The 11,098-nt window shown below is 38.7% G+C and overlaps 1 protein-coding gene across 1 annotated transcript; it reads left to right on the top strand.

Annotated features, from left to right (window-relative positions):
* Nucleotides 1-403: 403 nt before the first annotated feature.
* On the top strand, nucleotides 404-10,747 carry colec10 (collectin sub-family member 10 (C-type lectin)). The gene is made up of 7 exons (XM_075466610.1): nucleotides 404-540; nucleotides 2,172-2,243; nucleotides 6,687-6,758; nucleotides 8,445-8,498; nucleotides 8,603-8,698; nucleotides 10,022-10,233; nucleotides 10,322-10,747. Exons 1-7 carry the CDS (start codon nucleotides 441-443, stop codon nucleotides 10,538-10,540), a joined length of 825 nt encoding a protein of 274 aa, XP_075322725.1. The 5' UTR covers nucleotides 404-440; the 3' UTR covers nucleotides 10,541-10,747.
* The last annotated feature ends 351 nt before the right edge of the window (nucleotides 10,748-11,098 follow it).

Raw genomic sequence — 11,098 nt, 5'->3', positions numbered from 1 at the left:
AGAAAGCTTTCATTTTAATTAATTTTGCACAAGTAAGACTTTCTATGATCAACAGACTAAGTATATTTTACCGTTCTCACTATATATATATCCCTTCACTGACTTTTCATTGGGATATCGGTCTAAATAATGGCTTGAATGTGGAAAGTATTGAACAGTTAGAAATCCGAGGGGCAAGACAAACAGAGGAATGCAGTAGTCTGCTGTGTGTTGTTTGAGATTTTGACAAGCCCCTGATAAGACTGACTGGGGTGTGTATGTGCATCTGTTTTAGTGTATCTGTGTGTTCCATAAACAACAGCTTTCCCCTGATGGACTCTGCAGTTGTCTCATTAACGTTGCACATTTTGCTTGCAATGGTCCTGCCTTGGCTTAGCAACTCTCAGCTGAAACAAACCAAAAAATCTGGATCTCATTCATTGATTTGGGGAAATTTCGAGATGTCTCCATTGTTGAGACTCTGTGTGCTTCTAGCAATGTTCAGCTACATCTCTGCATCTACAGAAGTCTGCACGAATTCCCTCCTCCCTGGAGCTAAAGGTAAAATTGAATTGTGCGTTGACTGCAAAAAGTTGTTCTGGAGCACAACTCTAATGTTAACTTGATACAGTAGATGTGTATACTGGGAAATAATAGTATGCTGTATAATTATGCATGCATACAGCTGTTTGGATTCTTGGATGTTTGCAGTGTTAATTATTATTTGTTCACACTGTTGGGGATTTAATAAGTTTGATTTCTGATCTCGTAAATGGACCGGAGCGTAAACTATATTGTTGAGTGTAAAACTTTCTAAGGAGATACCCCGAGCACTTTTTGGGGTCTGCAGAGCTGATGATAAAGCCACCAAGCATTAAATATCCTGCAGTTTACTAGCTAGCTGTCTGCTTACCCGTAGACTCTTGGAGGGAATGCCTCCCTGTGTGTGTTTTTCATTTTACAACATCCAGTAGCTCCCTCCCCTGCTGACTCAGACAGACAGAACTAATAAAATTCAAAGTTGAGCTATGCTTCATTTTTTTTCAACGCCTTTAAGACAAGTGAAAAACAGAATTCAGGCTTAAATGAAAGCCAGAGAGGTGTTTCTCAAGGAACTGGCACCCAGAAAAACACAAAAATTGCTTTTAAAGTTTAAGATAAGGCCATTGATCAAATTTTAGTGTAAGTGTAAAAAATGACTTGTTATCTTTGCTCTCAGTTTTAACAAAAGCCCTCACTGAACTAGGAAATCAAGAGGGGGCATGTGTAAGAAAAGAGGTGAGTCAAACATTGGATTTCCTTTCACAGCCTTGTGCTCAGTTTTATTTACTGGCCAGAAAGTCCCATTGTGTCAGCGTGTATTTAGACAGCTGCCACTAGAGTGAACTGATTATTTGTACAAGACTCATCTAGATACTACTGACCACAGACTCAGTCTCTGTGTGCATATTTGAGTGGGCGTCAGACGTGCATTTTTCTATGTTTCATACAACCCAAAGATGTCTTATTATTTACTTTAACCTTTTTCAACAAACACACTTTTATTGCTTTTACTGGTACTCTGACTCCATCATTTAGAAATAGATTTGCCAACATTATATATCACTGTGCTGGGAGAATGGTGGTCCAAACCTTGATTCAGTTCAGAAATAATTGGATGACAATGAAGACAGAGTTAGCTTTTTTCTTTTCTTCCTAAATGTCAAATCACTGCCAGATTCATTTAACATGAAATATCTCACTTTGATCTGACGCCTTAACAACATGAACGAGGCATGTTGGTGTTCTAAGGTCTTGGTTCAGTAGTTCATAAAACAAAAGAATGTTAGAATGAAAGTGGGATTCAGCATTGCCATCTGGGGCAAAATTACTGCTCTGATAGACACTGCACCCAAAGTTGGGCTTTTATCTCAGAGACGCATTGTGTCATTAATGCTTTGATAGCAGGTGCTGCTTTCTGTCAAAGCAATTTAATTTCCGAAACACTGAAGTCTGTCTGGTGTCATCTACGAACGTTTTTTACCATGGAGTAACTTGCGAACGAACCTGCGACTGGGCCTGTGCGAGAAGTCCCACTTTTTTTGAGACTGCTCACAGTGTTAATAATGCGCCACCATCCTGATGGCTTTGATAGTTGAAAAGGGAGTGCATATCACTTCTTACACATTCTTCTATCTTCTATTTAAATCCAGGAGACCAGGGTGTGACCGGAGAGGAGGGAGATCAGGGGAAACTGGGAAAGAGTGGACCACCAGGAGTTCCAGGTATAAAGCATTGATCCTTATAGTACACACAGTACGCTAAAGAGCAAACAAGTAGGTTTCCTGGACATTTGCTTGGTCATAAATGGTCGCTAAATAGTAAGACTAGAAAACGGGTACAGACATTTCTATGTCCTCCTAAAACTACAAGGAAAGCGGTCCAGTTGAATAGCCCTGTCAAGCTATTATTAGAGCTCAACTGAGCTGTGTATGTAACTGAACTGTCAAACAGAAAATAACATTCCAACACAATAATTTGCTTGAGAAAATGAACGTTTCAACAAAAAAACTGTTGAAATAATCTCACAGGGAGGTTTTCAGTTATTTTTCTTGTCTCTATTGTCACCAGCTATGAAAATAGCTCTTAAAAACTCAGTTCCTACTGTGCCATTATTTACTGGAAAAGAAACTGAGTCAAAATGGAGAAACCGTGTGTCACTGTTTGTCAATCCACTTAAATGAGTCGTTTGCTGTCAGTATCAGTCACTCACATCGTTGTGGAGGAAATTTTTGGCCCCCTCTTCTTTATAACGTTATAACACCTTGATTCTTTTCTTTCAATCATTTTTTTTGTAGATTTATTGCTGTGTTTGGAATCACTGTCCTGTTTCATGACCCCATTTCAGGCAAGTTTTGTCTGTTAGACAGATCACGTTTGACTCTAGAATACTTTGTTATACAGAAGAGGTCTTCAGACCCTGGTGCTGCAAAACAAGTCCAAATCACCACTCCTCCACCACCGTGCTTGACATTTGGTATGAGGTGTTTGTACTGATGAGCTGTGTTTGGTTTTCACCACACGTGGTTCTGTTTATTATAGTCAAACATCTTCACTTTGGTCAACAAGTGACATTGTCCCAAAAAACTTGCTGTCATGTTCATTTTAGAGAGAAGAGGCTCCTTCTGGCCACCTTTACAAACAAACTACACTTGTTCAGTCTTTTTCTAATTGTACTATCATGGGATTTAATATTTGATATGCTAACTGAGGCCTGTAGAGTCAGAAATGGAGCTCTTCGGTATTTTGCAATTTCTCTGAACATTGCACAGTTTGACCTTAGGATAAACTTGCTGGGATGTTCACTCCTGGGAAGATTGGAAACGGCCTTGAATGTTTTCCACTTGTGAATATTCTTTCTCAGCATGTAAATATGGACTCCAAATTGTTTGAAAATTGCCTTATAAGTCATCCCAGATTGATTGGCAGCAACAAATTTCTTCTCTAAGATCATCCTTCCTTGGCACTGTGTTAACACACACATAAAAGCTCCAAACCAGCAAAGTGAAAAAAAATTCTACTTTTAAGAGCTGCTCACTCTTGCTGATGATGAAACGAATCAAACGTATTTGACATGCAGCACCGTGGCTGCTACTTACCCTCTTAATTCCTCTGGAAACAGCAAGTGTGAACTTTATTTTTAACAACCTGCTTCCATATATTGGCTTAGTTTTTTGTTTAGTTTTGTTTTAATTTTTTTACATCTCTAATGAATGAAGGCACAGTGTAATATGTCACGTGATGTTGCTTATCCCAGGCTGTATTTGCTTAATTGTAATGATATTTTTTTTGTTGTCTGATACACAATACTTTACATTTTTATCAAATCACTGTTTGTAAATGTAACCCCCGTAAAGAGTGTACCTCAGAAAATCTTGCACTTTTTCATTAGCATGTTTCCACCATTCATTTAAGGCCTTAGACAACTGAAGTGTAAGCCTGAGTGGACAGGCTTACACCTCTACAGTATATGTTCATACAAACAGATAAAGTCTGTTTTCATCCATCTGACTCAAAAATAATAGTTTCATTGCTGATGTTACATGAAGAAACAATCAGCTCTTACATTCTGTGCTGTAAGCTGCAGAGACAGCCAATGTAGCTTTGCCCTGATGGCAGCCTTTGTGTTTGCCTTTTCTAAACAGCTTGCACTCCCTTGGCGTGCTGTGTGCTGTTTTATGAAAGACAGACAGGCAGGGAGACAGACATACAGAAACAGACTTGGTAACTGCTGCTGAAGAGAGCAGGAGCATCCTGCTTTGCCATATGTTTCCCAAAAAACTGTTAGAATAGCTTGCAAACCAACTAGCCATGAAATATGTCTGTGCACACACATATGCATTCACACACTGTTATACAGGCTGCGTGCTGTATGCACACAAGGAATGCATGTATGCACGTATAGACACAAATTACACATGTACAAATGTAGATGCACATTCTAACCATAAACACTGTAAAAAAGTGTTGGTTCCTGCCTGCCCTCTTTTTCTGCACAGAGGTTTAATTTAGTGACTTCCCATCATTTCTCAAATGCACACAATTTCATGTACACACGCATTTCTCTCATCAAGCGTGGGATCAAGCATCAAGCAATGTGGGAAACAAACACCAAGACTTCTGTCATTTCCAAAAATGAGAAGGTGTGTAGAGTAGACGTGAAACTTTCTCAACTTTTCAACTTTGCAGACATTATTCAACTGTATAGCAAAGGCAGTCATTATGGTTTTTCTGTCTGTATTCTTCCTGACAGGCATGAATGCAGGTTTCTACAATGATTTTGTAACTCTCTGCAGTTCAGCAGATGACGCATGTATTCCCAGTCTTAATTTGGGCAGTGTTACAGGAAACAGTTGCTTGATTTTTGGGATGTTAAATGGGAATACATGACTGTTTATGCTTTGGTGGACGACAAAAATTTCTCCAAATGTATTCCAATTAACAAACTGTGAGCTGTGCTTTCATTAGAACTGCTCAAGGGGGGTTTGTACAATTTGAGTATTAAAGACACCTGTGGGGACAGCTTGTAAGTGTAAAACAAATGGGAAATGTGGCACAAGACTGTAGTGTTTGTGACCAAGCTCTGTTTCCATCCTCCACTAAGCTCAAGCAAGAAAAATACAGATGATATTTGCCCTTTGACTGAGAGAACAATATTTAATGAATGATTTTCAGTTCTGCGAAGCATTGTTTGTGTCAGTTATATGAAAGTTTTGGAAGTTAAAATGTGTCTATAAATCCTTTGAAAACGTGTCCTTCACCTCCACTATCCCTCAGCAGCTGGACAATCCAGTCGTTAAACCAGTTGGAGGAGTTGGCCATTATAAAGGGTGACGGCAGATAGGAAGGACTGTTATCTTCACGTCTAAATAGACGGTTTAACTGGCAAGCGTAAGCACTACCAAAACAACATTAATCAGCTGTTACAGACCTAGAGGGAATAACAAGAGGCCAACAGAGTTATTTTCTTCAGGTAGTAAAAAGGATACTTAAAATCACTTCTCACAATCAGTTCTTAGGTCAGTATTGTTTAAATATTTACTTTGTGAGAGTGCTCCTGAGACATTCCTGCAGAAAATACCTTAAAAATTGTGTCCTGATTATGATGAAAATTCCCAAAGACCCAAGGTTTACAGACCTGACACCTTCTGCCAACACCTCTCCCAAATCACCAAGTAGAAAATCAACATGAGAAAGTATAACATGGAAAATAGTCGTGAAAAGCCGAGTATGCGCGCCTGTGTGTGTGTCTCTTTGTGCATTTATGTGTGTTACCTCATCGGGAACTTTTCCAGTTTAAACTCTAACCTTGTTGGGACCAGAACATCATTATTGTGGGTGTTAATTGTGCTTCGGTTAAGGTTAAGGTCTGGATTAGGCCTGAACTAGTTCTAGCTGTCCACAGTTTATGGAAATCAGTGTGATGTCCTAATAAGGATAGCTGCACAGGCTTTGATAGAAATAGGCCTCTCCTATGCGTCACTTAGTATTTTAAATTCCATCAATTTCCAGCTGAATAGTTTCCTGAGGAAACACTAGTTCAAGGGTTGGCAGAAAGCCTCTGTCTGCTCTGTAGTTTTCCCATTCGCACAAACACACATGCAAAATGAACACACATGTACACAATCTCTCTTAGTTGGATTTTCTAGCCCCGAGACTTCAATTCAAATCATATGCCTTGTCAGTATCTCAGCACCTCCGAAGCAAAACTATAACAAGAGACAGTTAACCCTTGTTTTAGTCTATTACTATAATTGTGATTAAAGTATGAAATGCCTGCAAATATAGAAGTATAATCAACTTTTTGATTTGTGTTTATGGACTGTCTTCCAATTGGCTATTTTATCTCTACAAAAAGCCCCTCAATGCTTAAATTAGCTTTGTTTTTTCTTCCTCTCATTTCTCTACTGTATAGCTTCAGTGAGAATGGTGACAGCAATTGAAAATACTTGATTTTTTCTTTTTTAAATCAATCTCTGAATGACAACCTTTACAACCAGATCTTTACAGTTTATGAAGACACCTGTAGTTCTATAATGTCACATTCCTTATCTTAGAACACTGGTGTGTACACACCGTTTGATTGGAAGATCATTTGCATAATTTCTTTACCGTATCTTAACAATCTGTAAATCTTTCCATACGCTCTGCTTTCTCTTCTCCTTCAGGAGTCCCAGGGGAGCCAGGGCTTAAAGGAGAAGAGGGTCACACAGGAAAAATGGGGCCTGTTGGAGACAAAGGTACAGCGAAAATCATTATAATTCTCATTTTAATCTATAGTTTATGTTTCAGTATGTAGTGTAATAATGTGTATTTCTCTATCATTCTCTCCTTCTGCCTCTCCTTCAAACCTATACTATAGCGTAAACTTACTGATTTAACTAACTAATAGACGATGCAACAATCGTTACTGTAATCAGATGATAAAGTGAATCCTTGTCTTGGAACACTTTTAAGAACAGAGAGATTGATGAAGAAATTTCTTTGAACTGTATGACCATCCAGTGAATAAAGTCAACCTTGTTTTAGTGACATAAAACTTTTAGAAATGCAGCTGTGTAGTTTCTACATCACGTTAATGACTTAAGAACGATCACAGAGAAGAAATACACCCTCCTGAACCCGTTCTGAGCTTGGATTGCTGCTGCACTGCAATAGATTCAAAGATCAAAAGAAGTGGAATGGACATCTATACACAAACAGGCTCGCTTAGTTATTCCCAAGACTAATACACACAGAGAATTTGCATTAAAACGGCTCATTAAGTGGTTGAAAGCTTAAGACGGTTTTCCTAAAAGGTCAACATTTCTCTCAATAGCTTTCGTTTCAAGTCATAAATTCCAAAGTCATAAATAAAAGTAACTCTTGAATATGATCTCATGCAGTTTTTTTGCCAAGGGTGTCTTTATCTCTATTTCTATGAGCAGCCCTGCTCCCCTACCTTTCTAGCCATTCACTCTTTTCCCTATTTATTATGTTTAATATGCTTAAAGGAAAGAGAAATAAGCTTCTCCTCATGTGTCTCTGCTATCTCAGAAGAGTAATGAGATCACAACTTTGGATTTTCTTCAATCCTGAAACACTGTTGCTCATAAAATACCTAGGGTAGAAATAAATTATTTCAACATAATGCCAACTGTTAAAGTTCACTCTTCAAAGAGCGTTGGTCATAGTGCAGCCTCACTCCTAAAGTATGTTAAATCTCTACATCTGCATTATCCTAATGGGTGTTTATTCCCAAAGAAACATCAGAATACTAAAAAATGTGAATAAGTCCGTTTATTTGTCCGCTCGCTCTCAAACTGTTCAGTTTACATTGTGTTTGTGAAAGAAAAAAAAATCATCTAAAGCCCCTAAAAATGTGTGACTATGGTGATTAATAACCAATCACTTGCAGCAATAATGCATGGGGTGAATGGTTTGTTGCGTCCTCAGAAATGTCACTGGCTGGCAAATCCAGTCTATTGATCCCCTGAACTTGTCACATTTATTCAGGAGGCTCAAACTGCAATTATTTGTTCGTTTGACCACTTCCCCAAAATGTCCAACTGCCAGTTAAGTAGCCAGGATGAGTGAATATATTGTGCTGTCACTTTAGTATATATACATATAGTATATATGTGTGTGTATATATGTATATATACTCAAATAGATGAACTTGCCCACCTTTCTAAATTAAACATTATATATTTGTTTTGAAATATTGAAGACTATTTGAAACAAGTATAAGTTGCCACAAGTTAAAACTTTAACCTTTGTAACCTTTGTACAACGGTAAGCGTGTGCAGACAAATATTTTCTCTTTTTTTATGTATGATACAGCCATCTGCTGGTAAGCATTTGTAACTACATTACAACTTGACAAAGTTGTTATCCATATCCACTTACAATTCTATGATTTTATGCATGATTTTATGCTTCTGCAGGTGACAGAGGCCATAACGGTTTGGATGGACCCACTGGTTTAAAAGGGAAAGAAGGTACTTTTTTCTGTAACTATCACAACCTCATCATTCATTTTAGTCATCTTGATCATCAGATAATTATTCAAATAAGCTATGTTAACACTAGTTTAATCCATCAGGCACAACATGTGACTGTGGCCGGTACAGGAAGGTGGTTGAACAGCTGGACGCAAATGTGGGCAAACTTAAGAACGCTGTCAAGTTTGTGAAGAATGGTGAGTCCTCATTTGTAACATATCAGCTATATCCACAAAATGCGAAATAATTAGAATTTTTTTATACTTATCAAATTTATTGTTACTGGAGCCTACTATTATTCAATATTCCAAGCGATTTTTACTATTATGGACTGGTGACTCGTGGATAAATAGATAAATAAATGAATAAGAGTGTGTTTTCCCTTCGGTTCTGACTTTGATAATAAAAGCAGTTCGAGAACCTTTTATTCATTCAAGACATGAGATGAGATGGTCTTTTTAAGCTTGAGCCCACTTGTCATGTACAGCTCCAATTCCAAAAATACTTAAGACGGTGTGTGAAATGTAAATGAAAACAGAATGCAGACATTTGAAAAAGGCACCAATATCTTATCAACAATAGAACATAGAACAAACGTATCAAATGTACACAGAGAATCTGGAGACGTCTCTGTGTGCAAAGGGACATGGCCAAAAATCAATATTAGATGCCCACGATCTTTAGGCTCTCAGGCAGGACTGCAGGCATGATTCTGTCATCAGAAATCCCTCCCAGAACACTTCCAGAGATCATTGCTTCACAGGCTCCTCTCCAGGAAGGCATGGCATTTTTCAACAAGACGATGCTAAACCACATTACCATTACTACTGCATGGCTGCATTGTAGAGGGTCCAGGTGATGGTCTGCCTGCAGTCCAAAACGTTTAATCAGCTGAAAACAGTTTGTGCATCTTGAAATTTAAAACCATTTGTGTTGAGCAACTGGAGTCCCATATCAGACAAGAATGTGACAACAATTTTCTCCAAAAGGTCAAGCAACTCTCTTTCATTCCCAGATACTCACAAGACTGTTGTTAAATGAAGAAGGGCTGCGACATAGTGGTAAACATGGCCTTGTCCCAACTTTGTTGAGATGTGTTAAGGCCATCGAATTCAAGATGAGCCAATTCTCCTGCAATAGTAAAGTGTCTAACTTTGTTTTCTATTCTGTTTTTCTTTTCAATTTTACAAAGAGTTCCAGCTTTTTTTTGGAATTGGAGTTGTATTTTGATGAAACAAGAATCAAGCTTTCTTGCTCTTTTTTCTGGCTCTTTTCGAGTTGGACAAGCTCAGCAGAGCCACCAAATAGATCAGGTCAAGACGAATTATTTATTCAAAGTCCCATAACAAATGTGTTGCTCAGCTTGCTGTCAATTTTCCCAAAGTTCCCTCCACATCGCTTGCCACATACCTATCATTTATGGCTTTCTGTATGTAAAAAGCATAAAGTCAACTATTGTGGTAAATGTGTCATTAAAATAATTCCTGGTTAGATTTAACCCTAAAGTCTACCCTGTGCAGTTGTCTTGGGCTTGAAGGAGACAGAGGAGAGGTACTACCTCCTTGTGAAGGAACCTAGGAGGTTTAGAGAGGCTTCAATGAACTGCAAGCTAAGAGGAGGCACCCTAGCTATGCCAAAAACCAGCAACACCAACCGTCTCATGGCTGACTACATCAGTCAGGCAGGACTGACAAGGGTTTTTGTGGGAGTGCAGGTTCAAAACAAGGACATGGTGAGTGCTTATGACCTAAAGAAGGAAATGGGGACTGTTGTTGCTGATGAGTTAATCACTTTTGTCATTTCTGTTTTCTCGTCATCAGGATGGAACGAGGGGTTATATGTTTGCAGACTCAACCCCTCTGCAGGTGTTTGCAGCCTGGAGCCAAGAAGAAAAGCTGGCCACAAACTCCAGCTGTGTGGAGTTGCTCAATACTGGGACATGGAGCCCCGTAGAGTGTGAAACCTCCATGTTTTTCATCTGTGAGTTCCCAAAGAGCAAGAGAAGAGGAGGCAGAGGAGGAAGAGGGACTCCTATCTAAGCGTCGTAATAAGCTCAATACTCGTACCAAAACAGCAATGACTTAACTTTATCAGATTAGTACCTTGAATGTGTCTGTTCACAGATATAATCAGTGACAGTTAAATGCACACACACATACACTCACACACACACATGTGTAAAAAATGGCCTTTCCCAGTGTTTCCTGTCCTGTCTTGGCATGTTCAGGGAGCAGGTTTAGGAAGAGAAGTGAACTTTTAACTTCTGATTTTAGGGAGGTGGCATGTTTAACTTTCCAAATGAAATAAAGTTTTGACTTTGTATGGTTTTCTTAGTGTTGAGACCATGTTTATGGGGCTTTAGAGGGGAGTGCAGTAAAACATATTTTAGAAAAAATTGCATCCTCCGCATCTTGTCCCCTCACAATTTTTTTTGTTATTTTTGTGACATAGACTCAGTTGGCCTAATATCTCATATGGCTCCATTTGTATTAAACATATGCCTCTTTGGCAGGTTATGGACTTGTTGGAGGTGGTTATATAAAATGTTTGCCTGTATGAAAGTGTCCAAGAACACCGTGGCCACGTTGTCATCACAA

This window comes from Odontesthes bonariensis, chromosome 5 (genome assembly GCF_027942865.1).
Source record: "Odontesthes bonariensis isolate fOdoBon6 chromosome 5, fOdoBon6.hap1, whole genome shotgun sequence".
In the NCBI taxonomy this organism is placed as follows: Eukaryota; Metazoa; Chordata; class Actinopteri; order Atheriniformes; family Atherinopsidae; genus Odontesthes; species Odontesthes bonariensis.
Note: the sequence above shows the minus strand (reverse complement) of the source record. Positions and strands in the feature narration are given on the sequence as shown.